Source organism: Sphaeramia orbicularis, chromosome 4 (genome assembly GCF_902148855.1).
Source record: "Sphaeramia orbicularis chromosome 4, fSphaOr1.1, whole genome shotgun sequence".
In the NCBI taxonomy this organism is placed as follows: domain Eukaryota; kingdom Metazoa; phylum Chordata; class Actinopteri; order Kurtiformes; family Apogonidae; genus Sphaeramia; species Sphaeramia orbicularis.
In genome coordinates, this window is record NC_043960.1 from 31107375 (window position 1) to 31132222 (window position 24848).

A 24848-nucleotide genomic window follows, 5' to 3' on the forward strand; every position below is an offset into this window, starting at 1 on the left:
TGAAGGTCAGTTTAGTCAAATGTTACCATGAAATTATGCAGGAAAACAGTATCCTTGCATGTATGAATCAAACAGATTGAACCTTTACTATCACCATATTAGCATGGTGATGTTTTTTGATACAGTTGTTTTATTGTTGCTAGGTTACTATATTGTTCCCAAAATATTACACAATAGTTTTAGCCTTTTTAATCTTAAATACATGTCTCATTGTTTTACCCTGTCTACATTTTATCCAAACATTCACGTTATTTATTATACATCGGATCATATTATTTATTATATATTTTTCTTTATACCTTAATTTTCTTAAATTTCTTTGGTTGTATAAAAGTGTTGTGTAATCATGTTGCTCATATGTGCCTTTAAATTACCCCTAAGGACAAATACAGTTTTTTTTTAAATTGAATTCCCATCTCTATTACATGATTATAATTGTGTTAACTACATGGTATTACTGTTTACTTCTTAATTAACAATCTACTACCATAGTATTATTGAAATGCAGAATACAGTGCTTCCAATTTTTGGGTTGCTAAAGAATGGCTACTAAGCACACAAACTAGAAGCTTATTTATAATAATATTTATCATTAAAAAAATTTTTAAAAATCATGGGAAGGAATACTTCAAGGACCTAAAAAAGACTTTGTTTGAAGTGCTCTTTGGAAAAAGGGATTCATAAACTAGATGACAAACAGGAAGAAAACTCCAAGGCACTTTCTGTAAGCATTAAAATGCCTTCATTCTTATGAAGAAAGAATAAAGACATTTTAATTCTTAAAGAGACAGCCTTGGAGTTTTCTTCCTGTTTGTCATTTATTATAATTAGTTGAATTTGTGAATATGTGGCTGAGATCGAGCTGAGAAATAGACCAACAACAAACACACAAAATCAAATGACTGTTTATTGTTCAACAAAACAGCACAGATGTAAAAACATGGAAACCAGGCCATGACAGACAGAAAGACAGACAGACAGCAGAAACTACAGCCTTAGAATCTCATACAAACTACCACAATACACACTTAGCACTCTGGGAAAACACTGTAACACCCCCATGTGACTACAGGTCGACACAGCTTGTCCCTTTTGACTCTATGATGTAATACAAAAACCAGGGTGTGTGCGTGTGTGTGTGTGTGTGTCTGTTGGACATGCTGTGGTGTGTGTATGTGTGTCAGGAATGAGCGCGATGCTTCTGGTTGATTCACACTGAACGTGGATGGCTGACGATGACGAGGACGAGTCTGGATCTAAAAGTCTTCAAAGCACCACTTGATACAGAAAGATCACTGTTGCAAAATGGCCGACCTCCTTACAATATTTACAAAAATATAAAATGTAAATAAAATACAAACAAATTCTCTGTTTAAAAGTATTCTTGTTAAGAAGGGAGGACTGAGGTGTTGAAGGTTTGCTAGAAAACTGGCTGTCTCTCGATGGTGTCCTCCAGACTGAGTGGACTCTACTTATCGGTTTTCTGTTTCTTGGTTTCAACTTCATCCTGGAAAGAGAGAGAAGAGCGGGGGGATAATGAAAACAATAATGGAAAAGTAACATATAATACATTTACAACAAAGAGAATGAGGTTGATAAAAGGGAGGCGTTGTAGAAATACTGAGGCCTAAGGGACTATTTTTCACTCCATATTCACTATTATTTATATTTTATTCTAAACTCACCTAGAAATAAAACACTGCTCATGTTTTCTATATCTAAAGTCTGTTTAATTAACTCTCATTTGTCTCTGCCATGGTGCCAAATTCAATTATTTCCAGAGAAATTATTAAAAATTTACATCTTTTAGTAACAGCTGTTACTGTTAGAGTAGGTGTTTCCATGAGGCTAAATACTAATGTTTCATCGTCTCAATAATCTTATGCATTGTACTGTTTATTTGTTGTTTTAATGTTTTTACACAGTGTGAATGAAAACTTTATTCTGAAGTTTGCAGACAAGTTGGATTATATTTCATGAATCTTATGTGAACTGATGATACTTTAAAGCCCTCTACTGGCCACTAGAGGCAGTGCACCTCAAGGCATTATCTCATTATCATTATCTCATTATCAGTCACTCTCTTTGCATGATCATGGTGATGACCTTAAATATCATAAATAAATAAATAAATATCACACATATGCCTCAGCTAGTGTCAATCAAACCCACCACTAATGATGATGCAGTGGTACATGATGCTGCTAAGGAGCAAGGGATCATGGGAGTTGTTTTCACCTCTGTTTCTAATAAAATTCTATCTAAAGTGACAAAGGCAGAAATCACGAAAAGGCAAAGTATTAAAGTGATGAATATTCACATTATGTCATTTCACTTTAATATAAGAAGTAATGTCCATGAAAGGAACATGACAGACTATCTCTACAAATATCTCTGAATTCAAAAGTTGTTAGGACATAATCTTTCTCATTTCCAGATATTTCACTGCAAATAAGTCACCTATTGTAGCTTTAAACTAACTTACTATGATAAGCCATGTAATCCACATTCCCAGACTGAAAACGAGCAAAGAAGACTAACCTTGGATTCCCACTCAGCTGTGGGATGCCCCAAAACTATTTATACTACTTGCCCCCTTCTGGAGACAAGTTACATAAAGGGTACATCATGTTTACTGAAGCTTGTCTATGTGAACACACACACATGCTCTATGTGTTTAGGGGATATTACATTAATTTCCTGGACAGTTACAATTACATTTAACCTTAAACCTAACCTTAAACCTAACCTTAACCCTCAAATTTAATGAAAACTTAATTAGATTGATTTTTACAGACTTTTACTGACCTGCATCATCCTCATAGGGCAGTAAATATTTAGTCATACATTATATTATCTAGCTAACACACCACTATTATTCATTGATGTGTGGGTACATTTATCCTCTAGTTATTGGAATATTTCTTAATATTGTGTGTATTCTGAGTTTATTTTCAGCATTACTTGACCTGAATCCTTGAAACTAAGGAGTCCGTCCTGTCCTCTGACACTGAACTACTTACAAACGGTATAAAGTATTCGCTGTGAGCTGTGCAGGTTTGCAGCTCATGTAGTTTTTGGCTCTTCAGTCTTTGGTGAAGCTTTATTTCTGTCGTGGGAGGTTCCTGTTTGCTGAACATCATCTTTGTCGGTTGCTGCTCTCTCTGAAAGTGAAAGCATGCACCTTTTATATTTTTCCTCACCTCATCATCATCATCGTCCTCTGCTGCTCTCTTCCCTGTTGGTCCATCTAGGTCATCTTCATCATCCTCTTCATCACCTGAATACACACAGACGATTGTGGTTTGTTAGAGCGACGCAGCTCTTTTCAGCTCTATTGAATGTGGCTTTTACACACTTATTATTGGATCAAGTTGACCTCATGATAAATATCGCTGAACACAAGGTTACAGAAATGACAGACAATGACACTGTAATACATCTAGGAGCAGAACTTACCACAGTATGTGTGACAGACTACACTGGGTACACAATAAATAAAGACCTTAATATCATCTTAAATTCTCATGTTTTAATGGAGGAAACACTGCATTAATTTTATTTTTTTAACATCACAGCTAGTACTGACTAGTGCTTTGTCTTGTATAAATATCTGATCCTTTTAAAATATTAATAATATTACATCCCCATAAAGGCTGGTACAGCTGATGACATTGAGATCAACTTGTTTGTTCAAGGATTTGACTCTATGTAGATTACATTCTACAGTTCCATAGTTTGGCCACCAGAGGGCAGTCCAACCCTTGTGTTGGCTGTAGACTTAATGTCACGCAGATGGAAGTGAAACAGTGAAATTCCCCTCTTCAGTTGCTGTATTATACACGCATCCGGTTTCTGTAGGTTTCAGCACACAGCTGTGTTTCAGTTGAAGATAAAAAATGTTTTTCTCTGTAGAGCTGTGATGGAAGTTCCTGAATGGAAATTTTCTGAATCCTCTTTCTGACAGGTTTACTCTGTAGCACATCATTAAAAACTCAAGAGCACTCTGTAAACATAGTGATTAGGGCTGTGGGATGTCACAGAAACCTCTTAACTAGATACAGGCTATTTCACATCCAGGAAACAAATTCAATTTAAAAAATATTTGATTTAAAGTGGCCTTATATTTATTACATAATGAATTATATGCAGATAAAATGACACTGACATTCTTACTGGCATGATTCTTATAGTTAGTAACAGAGGTTAAACATGATTTGATTTTTTTATTTGTATTTATTTTTCAATTATTTTGTGGTATGGTGTAATTTCTTAAACATTTCTGTTTGTAAAGTCCAGTATCAAACTTTTCATAACCAAACTACATCTTTTTTTCTCTCAGCTGCTCCAGAATTAAACTATTCTGTTTTGTTTGTGGTGCCATCAAGTAAAATTCTTATCTGCATTCATGTCATCCAAAAAAAAAAAAAAAGAAAGAAAGAAATATACAGTAGAACATAACATAAAATGATAGATGTTTCCCATCATATTACACAACCATTACTGGAATAAACTGCAAATGGATCTGTTAGCTACATTTTCCACATTAACACCCCCTCGAAGGCACAACTGTACTTTGGTTCTAAATAATTTTCATGAAACATTTCAATTCATGGATGCTGTGGTTAAATAAAGCACTCCTCTGCCTCTTATATCAATATATTTTCAGCATGGTACAAAACACCTACCCTCTCCATCTTCTTCATCATCCTCTCCCACATCATCTTCATCATCTTCTACCTCATTCTCCTGCTCCCCATTCTCCTCGTCCTGGGAAGAGTTCACAGATATGTTGATCACCAGCACAGAGTTTAAATTCATTCATTCTCTGCAAACTGAAAGAGGAACCTCAGGTGCTGGTCTTACAGTTTTGCCATTAGCAGCAGCATCTCCATTCTCTGTGTCCTCCGCCTGTTTCTTCTCCTTCAGCTCCTGAAAGAACAGATATTCTTAGACGCCCACATACAACATGTCAACTCTGATGGATGCTGCGTGTCAAGAGTGAAAAACAAAACCCAACAACTAAATGTGATGCATCTGGTTCAAGAAAGTAAACTTGTCTTTGCTTTTTTGTTTCACTCAGTGACCAAACTGTATGAACACATACAGGCAATATCAAAGTTTCTGTACAGGTTGGTCGTTGACGGGAGTAGTTGCTATGCAGTTTGATGACAAATAAGGACAAACCATAGTGCTGTATCTGTTCTACATCCTGTCAGCTATGCAGGCGGTCTGATGGTTTGCAGGTTTTGCATCTTGCGGAAAACTTCACAAGTTGTTTTCCCTCCATCCACCTTCCCTCCATGACACTCAGCTGCCTTTTACCGACAGGTGGTGCTTTGATGCTCAGACCTCCTATTAGTCAGCTCTTTGGAAGTCCCGCCCACCTCCTACTGGCTGGCTGAAACCTGACACCGTCTGTCACTGCTGCAGTTTGTTCTGAGTGGAGCCTGGTAGAGAAACTACAGACACACCCGCCCAAAGACTACAACTCCCAGCAGCACCGTGACTGATTACTCCGTCAGCTAATCGGAGCAGGTGCCAGGGCATATAAACATTTTCTACTGACAAAGCTCCTCATATAAACCAAGTCTGAGCTACCCGTCTGGTTCATGTTAGCTCTTTCTAAACAGTTTCTACATTGGACTATAGTCAATTAAAAACGTGTTTCTTTCTCTTCCTTCACTCTGAGGAATAATGTGCAGAGTTTGTCACTGTCAGCTGTCGTCACTTCCCTCTGCTAAAAAGCTGATGTTTCTGCATAACAAATCCAAAACAATAGATTCTGTGAAATCACAACTTATTTATTGTGGAAACCTAACATCATCAGCGCTCATATGCTGAAAGTATAAAAGGAAACACTTTTCCCATGGATTATTTTACACTTTACATTGAAGTCGACACATAGTTCCAGTTTCACTAATAAAAGGCAACCCCCAGTAAAAGAACCAGTGAGTGTTCAGGCTGATATGGTATCTTTGCTTTGCAGAGTATTGACAAATCTCAGCTGAGGTTTTGTGTTCCTTCAGTTTTATATCATAAATTCTGCCAAAACACCTGAGTTTAAATTGACTCTATGCAGTATTGCTTTATGGCCTACTTTAATATTGTGCAATTGTGTTTTAACCCTGTCCAGACTGTATTACTTATTCATTTTGTTATGCACTATAGGCTAATATGTTGTGTGATTGCTTATTTTCCAGATGTCATGATTAAGTGTGTCCATGTGTCTTGCACTTTATTTTTCAAGGTGGAACCGTTCCATGAGTAAGTTGTTATGTAGAAACAATGTCACAGATGCATATTAAAAGCTGGTATCTGATTGGTTTAAGACATGCTTCCTGTGTCTCTGTCTTTTTAAAAATTTCCGTTCAGCACCAAGTACATCTATCGCACGACAAAAACCACAGATTGTGTGTCTTGTGTGACTGTGCGGATCTGATCATCCTCTGTGTGACATCCTCACGGACGATTTTTTTTTTTTTTTTTTTTGCAAACAGCCCGTTTCCCTCGCGCCCTCCTGCGGTTACAGTCAATGGCGCGCGCAGACGGGCACGACTACCTCGCGCACCAGCCGAAAGGAGAGAGAGAGAGAGAGAGAGAGAAAGGAGAGGAGGGGGGGGTTTGGGGGGGGGGGGGGCACGGGCTTTGAGGTTGAAGTGGAGAATATGCACTTCCTATAGGTAGTAAACACTCGGTTCCAGGTTGCATTTATTTCAAGGAGACGAACCTGGTTTTAATGAAGACGGATTAAGAAAAACTCAAGGAGCTCGCGATACTTAATAGGCTCATCTCACTCAGAGCGAGCACCAGGTACAAGAGTAAAGCGGACGAAGGAGTTGAGAAAATCCATTTTAATAAAGAAAGCAAAACACGCAGGCGATGAGTGATGCGCAGGAGGTTATCCGTTGTTAGAAAAAATAGGCTACTAATAAAAAAAACAACAACAACAAATAATAAAGGACCATTGACGACGAGCTCGAGATGAATAAACTAGATTATTGTTCAGTCACGTCACCGACTGAAGTTACCGCCTGCCTGGGCTAAGCTGTTTATTATCCATGCAGCTATAGTACGCATTAGTAGCCCACTAATACACATAACTCCTCTGAATGCCACTTGAACATGCAACTCGTATTCTGCGTAAATATGCACGTCCGCATGAATGCACAGGCTATAAACACGCGCACAAACGCACCTCTTTGTGAAAAGCCTAATAAATAAAAATGAGGAAGGGAGCAATAGTTTAAACAAGCTGTTCTTTTCATTAGCCCACATAAGGTTCGTTGTTACTCCCACAGCCTTGCATGGAAACACTGAGCGGTGGGCGGTAGCGCTTAAGTTATATATGAATATCTGTCAAAATCATTTCTTCTTGGATTAAAATCGCTCCAAAGTGTCTTTAGGCGTTTGAAAGTAGGGTAACTGTTCCACCGGAGATTATTGCTGTTAGTTTGGCGACAAATTTGGCACGTCTGGGAAAGAGAGCAACCACGGATGGAGACAGCGGAGCCCGTAAATCTAGTTGTAAATGACAGGCATGTTATCATCTCCTCATATCTTGTTTGGTAGATTAAAGCAGGAGGCGGAATAAACTGATCCACGATGGGAACTGATGGGCAGACAAGAGGGAAGAAATTAAAAAAAAACAAAAAACAAGAAAAAAAAAAAAACAAAAAAAAAAACGGAATCAGCCTCATCCATTCACACAGCTGCTTTTCACCCATAGACACTTTAAGTGCGTAAAAACAGCGTCACAAATCTCTACATGTACCATCTACAGACATGGAATACAGCAAATCATTTAATGTAGCCATTCTTCTTTGATGTCGACGCTGTGCTTAAAATAGGAAATTAGTAATAAGGCATGAGTTACGAAAAAAAAAAAAAAATCATTGCATCTTTATTTCTCCTTGTTTTCCTCTCACCTTGGCGCTCAGTTCTCCGCTGCTTTCCACTTTACTGTCCGCCATATTAGACGCCGAAAACGATATAATATCCAGTCAGGATTATTAAAAGATCTGGAAAAAGACCGTAGCCTTGTATTTCTTCGTCTGAGAAAAAAAAGTCGTTGTCCTGCCAGCGGCGTGTCCACCAGCCGGGGCTCCCGCCTTTATAGAGTAATGGGCGGAGCTAGGGGTCTGAAAGTGAGCGCTGATTGGTCGGTGGGCTTTGAAAATATTCAGCCTGCAATTGGCCAGAGGCAAACAATAGACAACCCTCCCTTTTGTGTGTGCACGGTGTGTGTAGCCTTGTATTTCTGACACTACGAGGACATAAATCCACTTCCACGCTCACTTGTGGGGACTCGTCCTTTTTTATTGGTCATTTTTATTGTTAATTTGTCGCCCTCGCGCCTCGTGACACGCACACGCACGTACAGACACGCACGAAGAGTAAACCTCACGTCTAGTCCGCGCTGCTCACACACACGCACTGACTGTCCATGTTAAGGTTTTAATCCTCTAAGAAGTTGTGCGGTCCTGAAGCTCACACTGTAATTTCACCATCAACATAATGTTACACAATGATCTCCAGATTAGTAGAAAACTATACTTGTTTCTTCATCTGCAAAGAAACTACTGCTCATTACAGTACAGACAGACATACCTGCAACTTGTACCCACTGCTACAACTTCTGGTATAGATTAACTGCTTTTACTAGGGTTACTTCAATAACATTACATTTTAAGAAACTAAACAGACATGGAATAAGATGTAGAAATAATGTTCTTTGACTGACAGTTTCATTCTATGCTTATAAAATATCTACTTCTCACTTAGAAACCCATAATCTATGAATATTTACTTGTTTGTAGGATTTTTCATTCATAGATGTTCCGAGTCCAACTACAAAACTGCAAAAAAAGAAGTTACTCATTAAGCAACTTCAAAATGTAAGAATCATGTCTGCATTTGAGTGTGAAGAGCTGTACTCATGTGCAATTAGTAGACATAATTTATTAGCTGCAACGATAGATCACACTTTTTTATAATTTAATTTAATCTTTTTTCTTCTCACATAGGTCTTTACTATCTACTTTCATGGTCAAGTGACAGGAAAATCTGCCTACACGGGCCTATATGAATGATTTTATTCAAAATAAATATTATCATAAACTACTGTAACTTATGTGTGGTAGGATACAGACATAAAATAAACTCAATACTGTTTTTAAATGAGTGAACATACACAAACAAAGCACACAGAGCAGCTACGGGCCTGTGTTTGTACCTTGCATTTAAAATGCTGGTCTTAAATCTCAAATGCAGAAATAAAACAATGTCAAGCCCAGTCTGACCCTGGACCTGCTAGTCTAACATGTCTTACACTTGTTATTTTCTCAATTGCCCTCGTTATTATAGGTAATTGTTTGTCTGGTCTTTGACTGCTGGTGTTTTTTGAGAGGACACTGGGATAGAATGAGAAAGAAGGAGAGAGGGAGAGAGAGGAGGACGAGGAGGAGGGGGAGTAAGGAGAGGAAGGGAAGGAACTGAGAAAAGTGGAGGAGACAGGGAAGGGAGGGGGAGGCAGAGCTCAGTGTGTGTCTGTGCATCAGGTACATTATGGGAACGCAAATCCGCTCACACGAACACTTCTGGGGACTTTGTTCTCTTTTGGGAATAAAATCCACATTTCACGATGTGATTCCACGAAATTAAGGACAAATATTTATTTTATGGTTAATTTTAGATATCTGTGGATCGACTGAGTCTCTAGAAAATGAATGTCAATCAATGCAATGTCCCCGGAACACTAGTAAACCCAGTAGGCGTGTGTGTATATGTGAGTCCATTGTTGGATGTATAGATTTACTGTTTCTTTCGACGTCCAAAAGGGGAAATAATCAACAACACTTCCCCTCTTATACCCTGAAACTGCTAGAAAACCTGTTTAGGACGTGTTACTTCGACAAATCGTCATTTAAGTCCAGTGAAGTCTAAAACACTGAAGGTAGCGCTGCGGTTATTTGTCCCTCACCATCATGGCGGCCGGAGGAGTCCGTATGGCGTCGAGAATGGTGAGGCCGTCGCTGATTGGTTAGTGAACTGGAGTGAACATAAAGCTGACGCTTTGCGCCCGTTGATTGGTTGACACAGCTGTCAATCACGCAAAGCAGGATTATGAAGGTGGGCTTGGGCTGCAGGTAACAACAGGAGTGAATCCACACACAGAACGGACTCACTCAGAGAAACCCACACAAGTCTGGAGGGAAAAATCATATAAATTACATTATATTATTATATTAAGTATTAACACAAAATGTTATGTTTCTCAATAACAAGTAGTAATTTTATTGACTGTAGATGCTTTATTTGTTGTTACAAGTGGAATATCCTAAATGTTTTTTGATTAAAATAATTTTAACATTGTTAAATGTAAAACTAATACAATCTGGAAGTTACTGTACTTAAAAGTTATGCATTCAATACCTAATTTAAATAAAGTTATTTAAGTATTATTCAGTATTCTTCAGGACAATTCAGTTAAGTAAAGTATGTATGAAGTGTTCATTGTGCTGTAAAATGATTCCTGCCTGTGTTTTACTGTTAAATATACTGCTTTTGGATTCATTTCACTGCTGCATTCTTGCATATGTTGTATTTTATTGTACTTTAGTGCTGTAGATGTGTAAGACTGAGCTGATAAGAACTACTTTATACACTATTCAGTACTTTAACAAAGAGCATCATATACCATAAGATTAATGTATGTTTGTAATATTGTTGTTCCATGAGAGTCACATACCTCTAAAAAGTCAACATTTGATGAGCTCAGAAACAGGCTTGTTTTCAATGTTGTGACAGTGCTTTCTCCTGTAAAGAGGAGTTTATTTAGCTTAAGTAGAAGGAGTTTAAACTAATAAATTAATACTGCATTCCTCAATTTATCATTAATATTCATCACCACAACACAACTGGAGAAACGTGGTTTTCACTGGACAGGAAAGGAATGAAAAACTGCATCTGAAAATTAATTTATGTTGTTAGACAAATATAGAGGAGTTAAAAGTGTAGTGTTTACCCCTGTGATGTAGTGGAGTAGAAGTATAAACCTGCATCAAAAGGATATATCCAAGTAAAGTACATATACTACTTGAGTAAAAGTACAATGTAGTTACATTCTACCGCCTAATTACTTTGGAGCTCATCGTCAAGACACTGCAGACCTTTCGATATTTCTAATGATTACGTTGGTTAATGCACATTTCCAAATGAATTACCACAAACCAGCTGACACAGAATAATACAGGGCTTAAATGGAACCCTGGGCCATTTGGGGTCTGGTGAAATGACTCCCTTTTCCCTTTTGGTAATGTAGGATGGGTACTTTATACCTAGTGTTTTCGCTAATCGTACAGTATAAGTCAATTTAGTGATTATGTACTGTGTGTTTTAAGGCTTTAATCAGACAGACATTCAACCTTCAAGCAAATGAAGACAAATCCAACTCTGTGCAGGAGTGTAGACAATGTCAGGGGGCAAAGCAATGTGTTCACATAAAGATTTTTAAGACAGAAAATTGGTTGATATTGATGGCATAATTATTGCTTATACCAGTAAAATATAAATCCAATCACCAAGTGACTATCAAAATGACATGTCACATATTTCATTGGTTTGATATGAATGCACTTGGCTTGTGTAAATCCACTTGTTTTTGTTTCTGTTGAAAATGCAGTTTTAACCAGCAGGTAAACATTAGTTCATATATAAAAATCCACTGTCTCAGTCTTATTTTCTTTTTTTTTTTTTCTTCTTCTTATTTTGGTTTCACTGTCACTGTTGTCTTATTTGATTGAAGTCTGATTTATTCTTCTTTTCTTATAGCTGTTTTAATTCTCTGCTGGTTTTATGTAAGTAGAACTGATGTATTGGTGGTTTAGTCTTTGGTCACATGATAACTAGTATAAGTAAGAACATGGAAACTGTAGAGCCTTTGCTTTCACTTTTTCTAATCGTAAGTCATGGTCTTTCACTGAATAATAGACTTGTGGGGTTTTGACCAAGGTCAATGGAATGTAACTAAAAACCTAAGAATAAATTTGATGAGCATGTACTTGAGTATTTTGAGTATATTCATTTATGCAGCTTTATGCTCAGACTCCACTACATCTCAGAGGCTAATATTGTACTTATTATTGCCTTATTATTGGACTGTATTGGCTGTGGCAACATGGACAACATTTCTTCGGTTGAAGGCTTTACATGGACACTGATCTAATAAGATGAATGTTTATGTGCTCAGACAATTTTATCAGAATCTAATTATTTTTTTTACTTATGCAGAGTACTTTTGCCTCTTTGGCCAGAAACAAAATGGCAGAAGATTTTTTTCAAGCTTCTGAATTACTAACATGATTGAGATGGACCTGAAAATATTCTGTGAAAAAAAATTATTAGTTTTTCTCATTATTACAAAGCTTTTGACTATAAAGACTTTAAACAATCTTCCAAGTCCAAATATCCAACTAAAAACTTGTCAGCAGCAGACTGGTTATGTTTTTTGTTGTTTCTGTCAGTCTCAAAAACTTGAAATATGACCTAATGTTACCTCCATGTTCAGCAGAAAGAATTGAACAGATCATGTGTTTACATGGTTAATGTTTTCTCATTGATCAGATTAATTAGTGAGTTATAATTAACCACCCCATTTATTCTGACTGAAAATCAGATCAGAGCAGTCCTGTCTGATTGAGGTGGTTACATGGTTGGTTGTCATATGGATTTTCATGTTACAGTTGTTTTTTTCCTCTTGTTGTTCAGTTATAAACAGTCGTCCCACTTTAGCTAAATAAAGTCTTTAAAAACCCTCATAAAGCTGAAAACAGGTCTGGTTTTCTGAGCTCATTAAAAGCTGACTTCTTTGTAGATAGTGCTTCTCAAAGGACAGCGGTGCTACAAACACAGCATGATCTTATGGAATATGATGCATTTCTGTAAATTAAACCACAAACAGTATACACAGTAGTTCAAAGCAGCAGTGACATGAATCTAAAACACCACAAATATAAGTAAAACACTGTCAGGGACCAATTTACTGCACAATAACACCTATGAACTATCATATCCTTAGTACCCTTAGTTGTTGATAATACTTTACTTAAGTATGGATTTAATGCAAAACCTTTACTTCTATTGTATTATTTCCACTGTGTGGTGTTGGTAATTTTACACAAAAACACACTCTATCAGTGCCCTTCTAGTTTTAACTGCATCATGTTGTGACAAGTGGACAGCAGAGGGCAGCAGGGGACTGGAAGTGGACATTTATACTCATTTAAACACCATTAATGATTGATGTACTGTTAGTTTTCTTTAATACATCTATGATAGTACGATAGAATATGTAGAAGACCATACTACTCTAAGATACAGTGTAAAAAGAAATTAATAAATCCCAGGAGTCCTGTTAGCTAATGTAAATGTGGAAAAAGTTGGGTGAGCATTCCACTGGAGGTATTTTTGTTGGTGTATAGGCCGTGCAGTGGGCTTTAGGTTGATCTACTGGTGAGTCTTAAAGGGAGAACACTTCTCTTAGTGTGACCTATCACACCTTTAAGCTGCCTTTAAACCCTCCTCTCACCAAAGCACAGATCAAATACTCAGCTGCTTGACCCGGCCTTGTATCCACATTATACCTGCTTAGGCAGCATTGACTGGCTTCAGTCATAGTAATTCTGGCTCTAGTCACATGAGCTGATGATGTCAATAAGATTAAAGTTTTCACAACTGGACAGGATGTCAGAAAAGGCAAACAGTTTTATTCATTATAAAATAGATATTATCAATTCATAAAGTGGGTTTGATTAAAGATAGTTAAATGGTTAACAGGAATAGAGATGGTTTTTAGCAGTGTTTAAGAGTAAATGTGTAAATGGTAAGATTGTGAGCTGCCCAGGTCACCAAGATTATTATCATGTCACCTTAGGGACAAAAATGCAGTCAAATAAATGAGCATTTACAGACTTATAAGCTGTAGCGAAAATGGTGGAGAGAGCCTCAAACTCCTTCACTGAAAATGTCAGTGGAAGGAATGATGTAAACTGTGTCATGTGAAAAGATGCTAAGAACATTGAACTGTAAAATGAGATGGATGAGGAACAATGGGACAGGTTTGGAGTATATTTCCAGAGGGGACAACTTAACTTAGACAAGAATCTGATGGTTTGGTATGGTATGTCTGTAACTGTTGGCACATGTTGACACTGTAACAAACTGTAACCAAATAACTGCATCTCTTGTGTAAATACCTGCTGGCTTCGTTTTCTTCTTTTGTCATATCTGTTTTTGCTTTGTTTCTTTCATGAAATTTTAAAGAAATGATAAAAAAAAAACAAAAACTGTCCTCCCAGGTTTCCGCCTTTAATGCAAACTTCAAACTCTCAAGGAGGCAAACAAACACTTCTCTTGATGTGTATCTTCAGATAAATATTGAAAACCGAACATAATCATATAACAGGGAAACTGCTCAGTATGCTTCATAGAATCACAGTGCTCTTATGTGCAGTTCAACATGTTTTTTGTGGAACTTTTGAAATAGCTCCTACTCCTCATCTAAGGCCTCAACCTTCTTATTTTACTGAGAGAGCAATATCATATATATCACTCCAAGCTTTAGTGTGTACTGCATTTCTGAGGATGTTATAGTTTACAATTGTGCATTAAAGCTTTACACCACTATAGAAGTTCAGTGTCAAAGCAGCAATGATATGTATTTATTTTCCATCAGTGTAGAAAAAGGTGTGACCTCTGTATGATTAAATGCAGATAGTTACCTATACAGCCATACAAATGTTATACTATTGGAAATACATGCCAGTTCATACAGTCACTAATTATCTCATGAAGCCACAAAAGATGCACTGCATGAATTTATCAGCCAGTGTTCTTGCTGGGTGTTGATGATATAGATGGTAATCTTTCATCGAGAAATGAAATGGTACATTATCCAAACAGATTGTTGAGAAATTTGATACAAAGTCATTTCTGTCAAAAATGTCAGGCATCGCTTTGAATGGCTGGACGTCTCCAAAACACATGGAAATCATCTTCTAGCTGTTCTTAACTTTTCCTGCAGATCTCACCTGTCTGGACACATTTTAACTTGAGGCTTGCAAAATATCTAATCAAATTCCATCAGCAGACTTCTATCCAAAGGCCTGAGGGTCTGGAAGTAAACTGGAGAGAATTCATATTCAACCTCCAAAATGTTTCAAATGGATTTAATACTTGTATAAAATTCTGCAGTAAGTTTCTTGTGCATTTCTTTTAAATAGTCCATCCATCCATCCATCCATCCATCCATCCATCCATCCATCCATCCATCCATCCATCCATCCATCCCAGAGTTGCCCATCCTTCCCCCTCCTCAGCCACCTGCTTCAGCTCCTCCTGGGGGGGACACTGAATCGTTCCCATGACAGCTGAGAGATATACTCCCTCCAGCATATCCTGTAACTTCCCCTGGGGTCTCCTCCTGGTTGAACAAGCCCTAAACACCTCACCAGGGAGGCATCCAGGAGGCATCATGGCCAACTGCTTGAACCACCTCAGCTCTTTCAATGTGGGGGAACAGCAGATCTGCTCTCAAAGGGAGAACCCACGTACCCTCTGGAGGAAACCCATTTCCACAGTTTTTGTCCACAATTTTGTTCTTTCAGTCACTACTCACAGCTCGAGTCCAGGGATAAGGGCAGGAATGTAGATGAACTGGTAAAGTGAAAGCTTCACTTTTTGGCTCAGCTCCCTGTCCACAACGTGATGAAAATGCACATTGGGAAACATACACAAATCAGCTGTCAAAGCATCTGAGATAAACTGGATAAGAACACTAAAATATGCAAGATATGTAAGAACAAGTTTTTGTTGACTAACACACAGTTTAAGGTCTACATTGGTTCTGGCCCTCTGGTTGTTTATACCAGTCACAACCCATTGACCTTCTTAAGTTCACTCCATTGTCCAAACCAGTGTCTGATGCAGTGGGCTTCATTTCTGCAGTCTTACACCCTGGACATTAGACATGTTAAGGGCAAAGAAAATGTTATTGCAGACGCTTTGTCTCGAGCCCCAGTGGGTTAAGTCCTGTTTGATATGTGTTGACCTATCTTTGTCTCCATCTTCTGCTCTGTCCTCCATCTTAAACGCTTCATTTTGAAGGTACCTGGTTGCAGAGGTTGGTAGAGTTGGAGGGCTGTGGGTCGTCAAATGGGTACAGCAAGGTCACATCTTTTAACGTACAGTATGTATTGTCTATTTTTCCGGGGATCCTACTGGGACCGCATTCTGAAGGGGGGTGGGGGGGTTGTCAGGGAAGTTGCTCTGGCGCTCTGGTTAGGTTAGAGTTCCCATCACGGTCATTGGTGTCACCTGGGCCTGGTGCCACCAGCCTATATAGCAGTGGATCTCTCTCCCTCCCTGCAGACACACCAGCCCAGTGACTCTCTTTAAGTTCCCCTTTTGTTAATTGAATGCATTCCAACACTTTCACACACATACACCTCACACCCACAACATGCACCACATACTTACATGCTGATACTCACACTCCATACTTTTGTCTTTGTTACCCTGCTCATTTAAATCATTTGTTATAATAAATCCCTTTTGTTAACTCTTTACACCAGGGGTGCCCAATCCTGGTCCTCAAGAGCTACTATTCTGCATGTTTTAGATGTTTTCCTCTTCCAACACACCTGACGGTCATTATCAGGCTTCTGCAGAGCTTGATGATAGGCTTATCATTTGAATCAGGTGTGTTAGAAGAAGGATACATCTAACACATGCAGGATAGTAGCTCTCAAGGACCAGAATTGGGCACCCCTGCTTTACACGATATACTTCCATTCTTGTCATGGCTGTGAGAGCCAGGGTGTGACACATTTCATGCATTTCAGGATGCTTTCTTCCATAATAACACCATGCACACTCATTTCTACATACAGGAGCTGGGTGTTTTTCCTGTAAACATAATTGATCCTGAAATTGGAAATGTAATCAGCTAGTCAACCCCCAACACAAAACACTCCAACACATGCTCCACAGTAAGGACACAAAACATGCAAATCTTACATATTGAACCTTTAAGCCTGCATTCCATCAAATTTTTACCTCTAGTAGGCACTGCAGCTGCATGTAGAGTTGCCTGCAATTGGGACATATTACATTGTGCCTTGAACTTTGACCTTCTTGTTACATCTGTAATATTCAATGAATATTTGAAGTAAAAAACAAAAACATATGTGATTTTAAGGGCAGCTGCAGATAAATTATTATGGCATATCATTTACTGTGTGGAGGATTGTGGGTAAGAATAGCCAGATGAACATGCAGGATTATAAACTGCAAAAAGTGACCAGTATTTTTGGCATACTCCATTTGACATACTATATACTGAGATTTCCAGACCTAAATCTTTTTCTGGCGAACTGACTAGTATGGTATACGTGTAGTTGAAGGCAGGGAATGGTCTTTCATGGAACATTGGTGTTACTGACAACATTAATGATGCCACTGTTCTGTTTTGTTAGCTCAGGTGGCCTCTCCAGTGAACCAGCATACAGAATTATTAGGCTTGGGATGCAGCCATTTTGAGAGTACCAATTACACCTGTGTGTTTTTTTTTTTTTTCCTAAATAAGTCAAAATCTCTGCAGTTAAAAAGGTCTACAACATAATCTTTCATTAGGAGCGGTGTTTGTCCTTTTAGAGACCTTCACCTTTGTATGCCATCTGATGCTGGAAATGTGTATGTGTGTGTAGATCCATCATATGGTGCAGTTACCGGTTTGGATACCAATGCTTTGTGTGTGTGAAGAGATAGGCTCTCCATGCACAGTATATTGGATGATGCAAAGCTGCAGAGGTAGTGATCATTTTACATTACAGGCAGTACCACCCCTTTACCTTTTCACTGTGTAGCTACAAACACATTCCTGTAAGACGTATTTGTGAAACATTTACTGGATGATTTGTGGCGGATCTTTTAATTTTCAGATGAAATTAGGAACGAATAATAAGGAAGCAACAGTCACAATGAAAAACAGAAAATGTTTTGATGTAGTGAGGATTTTGCTCTGAGGTATTCTGTAAATTTGTCTTTTATCTTTTTGCCTTCTTGTTTGTTGCTTGTTTAAATGGAGCAAGGGGAATGCAGCAAATGTCTGCTCTGAACAGAAACATGGCTGCGTATAAAACCATTTGGTAGTTGATTGTTAGTTTGGGTTGATCTGGAGGACAGTCGATGTGTTACTGCTTATTTTTCTGCCCTTCCACTTGATTCTGTTACACTCCCCCTCCTCTCCTCTGCTGCCCTGTAAACAAAGCTCATCTCCCTCTTCCTCCATCACAGAGCAGACTGCAGGCAGCTGTTTGAAATGGCGGAGGAAGGGGAGGGCAAGTATAATGCTGCAGAGAGGCTGCAAAGAACACCCAGCCTGGATCTGTGGCTTAGCATGGAACTGGACTGCTTAGCTGAACGGAGGCAGCAGCTGCGTGACAAAGAACAAACTAATTTACAGCTTTTTCCAACACTAACAGACATATTTTGATTCTTAAATGACACAAGGGGAACTAAAACCAGAGAAAAACTGTAACTTCTCTGATCTTGCTTCCTTTACCTATTTTAGAATGCATGATGCAAGTAGGTAAATGTGAAATCTCAACATCTGTATGCCAGGAGTGACCATCGCCTAACAACACGCCCCACGCAACTGCAATGTCATCTGTTTAAGCCTCATGAGGAGGAACTTCATTGCATGTCTTTCAGCCTTTCTCTCAGCTCCATTTCCTGTCATTAATACAGTGTGTCTGTGTCTCATAAAGGCAAATGGGCCTGAAAGAAACAATGTGAACAACAAGAAAATCCACACTATCACAATAAACATCAATATAATTATTACTTGCAAATACACGTCTCAGATGTGATCTGTGCAGAATCAAAATCTGACAGCTGTTGCATAAATGTAGTAAAAAGTGCAATATTTGCCTCTGATAAGCTGTAAAGACAATGTACGGACTCATGTAAAATACCTATAAACTGTCTATAGTTGTTTGTGCAACTAATAGTCACAGATATGCATTAAATAGATACTCATCAGAATAAAGTTACATTCTTCACAGATCACTGTAAATCCTATATTATTAACTCTATTACTTAAAGGTATCTAAAATTCTCTCTGTAGCCCATGAGTTATAACAGAAAACAAGTGTATCTGCACCACAGTGGACTATGCACATGCTCTGTCCTACATGTCCACACACGACACAGAGGATGAAGTTACAGTAGGAAGTTGCATGTTCAACTAAACAATATATTGACTGTATTGTTATTTATGTTCTGTCTTTTTCTCTGATGTGATTTCTACTGCCATTTTTATTTGAAGAGGATTAGCTGAAACAAAATCCATTTTAGAGGTGAACAAGATGCTCTGTAAATTCACAGCTTTATTTTAGTCTGTGTTCGCTGTTTTTTTCTCTAACTTGACACTGTGAAAAATGAAAGGAAATTGCATATTATACATTCAGAGTGACTCCGGGGTTTAGTCCACTTTAGGAAGCAGCATACCACATTAATTCATCCTGTTAAATGCAATAAAAATGTAAGACAGTTTGATTAATACAATAGAATATATAAAAAAATGAAACTTAATGGCATGTAATCTGTAATCTGCACTGAAATACATTTTTAAATGATCCCTTCTGACACTGTCAATAGACGACGATAATGTTTATCATTGCACATAAACCTGTATAAACTTGTGAATTTGGAGAACATGTTCTGCAACTATTTCAGAGGCAGGTTATGTGATCAAAGCATCACTGAGTCATGTCATAACAGTGAGGCTGCCAAGTCTGTGTACAGGTTTGGTACCACAGCCAAAAACAAACACTATAGAAAAATACATGGAAACGCAGCACACAAGCACTAGGTGGATGTTAACAAAATGATTCCAGCACCAAAATCCATCAGAAAACCTTATTTTAAAAACTTATACTTTCACTGTTAAATTTAAGATATTTATGATTACGGCAACTTCTGTTTTTCAAGATTATGTTATGATAATGACAAACTAATCAGGCAAATATAATGTGGACATAGAAGACATCTGACACCTGTGACAATATTATTAAAAATGAAAACGATTCATGTTTCATCTGTGGTAGGAAGTAAATATTTATTATAATATCATATTTTTCACTCTACTACATTTATGTGAATGTTTTAATATTACAGTTTTCATCTCTATGTCCAGGGAAACCATCTATCTCCTAATGTGATGGTAAGTGCTAGCTTCTGGGCTGTTTGCCATATTCTTCTCTTTCTTCTACATAAACTTGTTAAAACCCCTCTTAGATTATCAGGATAATGCACTGCCATCAAGCTGATGACTTTCTAAGCTCTTAAAAACTGTATATAGATACATGGCTCAACCGTAATAGCAGTGAAATGCAACATATACAATATTATCAGATTCAGAAATAGCATATATACAAGTGAATCTCTGACAGTGACCGTTTTACTTTGATTTTTTGTATCTGAAATAGATTTTGCTGACAACATTTCCATGTTTTAGACCTGCCTACTTCTTCTGCCTCTGAAAGCAGCAGATGATTCATTTATGACTTCAGGGCTTCTCACTTTGTTGACACTTTTCTTGGCTATTGTTCAGAACCTTCAGGCTGCATGTTGTGTATTTTATGACAAAGATGTGGAACTTACATTCAAACACCTGGGTTTTGGGTTTTGAAATGCTTGTTGAGAAATGTTTAACCAGCTACTGGTTGGATTAATATTTAATTTGGTAGACACATGCTCCGTTCAGTATCTAACTTTAGCGAGGCTATTCCAGGGCTCTGATCAGGTCAAACTGTCACTTACATTTTACATTCAGGTATGCATGCACACCATTAACTAGTTGTTTATCAGTCCTTAGGAAGAACTGCATTAATGTCTCACACTGCATGACCAAGTGTCTTAGTCAAGAACAAAACCTCACTTCTGAATGGAAAAGTTAGCCTATTATGTCTTAGAAAAATTTGGACACTACTATTAGAAAGTTTTATTTGTTGCTCCAGAATTATGGACCATACTTACCTTTAATTATTTTATTTCCAATTAAGTACTGATAAAAGGTCAATATGTCAGATTCTTGGCTTGATTGTGTGCTTTCCATGAACAACTGGCTAACAGCACAACACATACTCCAACATAAACTTCATGCAAATCAGTTAGTGAATTGTATTTCTAAGCTTATGAGTATTTGAATATAGTTTGCAACCCTTACTGTTGGCTACTTTCAACAAACAACCAGCTAATAGAACGATACAGACCTTAACACAAGTGTCACATAAGCACACACAAATAAGTCAACTCACTTTCTAAGATCCTGGCTGTCTTGGTATGTTTACCAACAGTGTTTATTGTTTGCTAACTTCAACAAACATTTGGCTAACGGCAAAACTCCAACACAAACTTAACATGTATGAGTTTTTTTTGAAAGATGCTGCACAACCATAGTGTGTTACCATTAGCTAACTTAAACAGACAACAGTACAACACAGACTTCAATACAAACTTCATGTACGCACACACAAAATACTTAACCAATTTCACTTTCAATTCCATTTAAGCTAATTACTGTCTCAGCACATGTGCAATACTTAGGGCCACTCTGAAAAAAACATGAAAAATAAAAAATTAAGGTCCAATATGTTTTCATTATTATTATTCTGAGAAAAAAGTCAGAATTCTGAGAAAAAAGTCAGAATTCCAAAATTAAAGTCAGAATTCTGAGAAAAAAGTGTGAATTCCTAGATTAAAGTCAGAAGTCTGAAATTAAAGTCAGCATTCTGAGATTAAAGTCAGAATCCTGACTTTATTCTCATAATAATAATAATAATAATAATAATAATAATAATAATAATAAAAATATATGGGACCTTCATTTTTTATCCTTTTTTCCAGTGGCCTTAATCCTCTTTCGTCAGTACTGGTCACTGCTTTGAAATGGAGTCAGTTAATACCAATAAACAACCAATTAACACAACACAGATTCCAACACAAACTTCATATAAGATAGCCATAAAAAATTTGTTATCTGATTTCATTTCTAAGGTGAAGTAGTTAGTGTACCTTCTGCTAGTGCTGTAGAGGTGCCTCCTCATGGAAATCAGTTTATAGGCTGTTATCATGGTCGTTAGCTTAGAAATAGAGTTACAGCCAACATCGACCATCAAACAACAAAGTGTAACTGCAGTCAGCACTTTCTCACTAAAAAAGAGCCAATATGCTATGAATGTGCATGTTATTTATCAGAAAGGAGAGCCTTTACCTATACCTTAATATAAGATCACCTTATTTTTTGTAACATTTAGCCTACATTACTATAACCCTAGGAACATAACTGAACATGGTTGTTTTGACTGAATGGTTGAGGCTCAGTGAGTGACTCAGAGATGTATAGAGGAGGTGTTAGCGACGCTGGTAGCCTGTTTGAACATGTCCGTCAAATTCTTGAGAAGTCCACCTAAGGAACCTGCAGCGGCCTGCACACCACTTTGTGTAGGTGAGTGGGGATTCATGCCTATTATGTCGGTCTGTGGCATCATCATGTCTTTTGGGCTTGAAGAAGAGAATCTGTGCTGGGTTTGATGGTTAGGTTGTGGAATCTCACTATCTGGCCAACTTGTCTGGATTGTAACCACAAATTTAACAGATGTATATCTATACATTATTGACAAAAGTGGGATTTAAAAAAATCCACTACAAGTAAAAGTCGAACTTTAGAAGAAAAGTTCATACTGGTTTGATCCTTCTGACTGATATAATATCACATGCAATGCTATTAGACTATTAATACTGAAGTATCAGTGTTGTTGCAGCATGTTACTGTTGGAGCTGCTGGAGGCACAGATAGGTTGATGACTCTGTATCCAGTTATAACAATGACACCGGATAAATCTGAGCACTGATCACAAGATTAATGGGAAAGAAAGGAGAAAACAAAAACAAAGTGATATTAGATATACTACAAAAAGCATTAGCACACCCTTTCTTCCTTGACATTTCATTTTATGTGTTATTTGCACACCACTTTACTCCAACAGTAAATATAAGACATTTTACTTCATTACACTTATCTGACACCTGGGTTTACCTACTCTGCTACCAAATATAATACAGTGTAATATATACAACTGCTTATGATCTACAGTGGGTGATTATAGTAAAGTTATATTATGTTATATAAAGTGAATTGAATAAAAGCAATGGTTTACAAAGCAATAAAACCAAACAAAATATAACTGCCAGGAAAATAAGCTTTGGCATCACACTAGATGTGCTCACTGGTACTGAACCACTTTAAATAAAGTGGGTTTTGGAAAATAATGTAATGATACGCAAATAATATGTAATACGTATACAATACTTATAGTGCCCTGTGATGAACTGGCGACTTGTCCAAGGTGTACCCTGCCTTTGCCCCTATGTAGCTGGGATAGGCTCCAAGTGACCCCCGTGACCCTAGTGAGGATAAAGCGGGTTCAGAAAATGAATGAATGAATGAATACTTATAGTACTAATAATACTATATAATACTACTATTTAATACTTTCTTTTTTTTTACTGGAATGGCATTACACATTGTGGGACCTTTGATAAACACTGGTTTTAGAAAGTTGAAGAAACTAGATGATTATTTGTAGTTTAAAGTGAGTATTTTTGATAAAAACAGGACAAATGTTTCAGAAACCTAGAGGTAGAACATTTAAAACGATTATAATGATTAATTTAAAAAAAAAATTTTTTTAAAAAGCAGTGTTAGGTCAAATTAAGTAAAAATACAGTGGCGACAGTGGAAACAAAATGTTATACCTCATGTATACTGTACTATTGGTTTTAATACTCACACTATTGTCTATTGAGTATTTAGTCTCACAGTATTTGTGGTTTAGTGAAAAAAATATGTTACCACACATTTTCTACATGTATTCTGTGTTTTTGTACTTATATTCATTCTATAAGTAAGTGAGAGCTAAGATGAGTCAAATTCCTTGTTTATGTGCAAAAACATGCCCAATAAAGCTGATTCAGATTAACTAAAATGAAATACATATATCTTTTTAAAATTTATTTCCAATGATATTCATCACAATATAGAACCATATTAAGATATTTTACATAATCATTTTCTAACCCGGTTCCCTGTTGACAATGAAACACCTGACCTCAATGTGTCTCAGTACTTTTGTCCATATAATGAATGTTCTTCAACCTCAACAGTAGCAAACATAATCATTTTCCTGAGGAGGGCGCCAGAGGAAAACTCATACCACAGGAATCAACATGAGGAAAGAATAATACTGAAGAACTTACAATGCAAAGACCTGAAAGTGAAAATCCTGGACCACTGTAACAGAGCTACGTTGAAAGTGGTAACAAGCACCAGTTATATTCTATGGTTCTGTGAAGGTAAGGTGTTAAGGAAGATAATATATAGTCATTAGCATATTGAGTGACTTATTCATTTTAAAGGGCCTGTGTATGCTCTGTGCATCCATTATAAACTAATAATAATTCTGAATTAATAATGTGTCACAGTCACGGTGTGTAAATGTACGTCACTGCTCAGTCACTGAAGATTATCCTTTTTCTACATTTATCCTGAGCTGTTGTCAAAGCAACAGGTCCTTAAGCCTAAACCTGCAGAGGGAGAGTTTATTCTCAGTTAGTTGGATCATCCGGTGTTTGTAAAATCCTGCTCCACTTAGAAACCGAGTTCAGCTGTTCCTGTGATCACACAGTTTGCTGTCTGACACGTCACCACGGTGACAGATACTCCT

General features: G+C 37.4%; 1 protein-coding gene across 1 annotated transcript; it reads right to left on the reverse strand.

The window, feature by feature from the left end:
* Positions 1 to 889: 889 nt before the first annotated feature.
* Positions 890 to 8101, reverse strand: ptmaa (prothymosin alpha a). The gene is made up of 5 exons (XM_030131855.1): positions 7929 to 8101; positions 4867 to 4932; positions 4689 to 4770; positions 3204 to 3280; positions 890 to 1507 (listed from the first exon to the last, which is right to left on the reverse strand). Exons 1-5 carry the CDS (start codon positions 7971 to 7973, stop codon positions 1469 to 1471), a joined length of 309 nt encoding a protein of 102 aa, XP_029987715.1. The 5' UTR covers positions 7974 to 8101; the 3' UTR covers positions 890 to 1468.
* Between the last annotated feature and the right edge of the window lie 16747 nt (positions 8102 to 24848).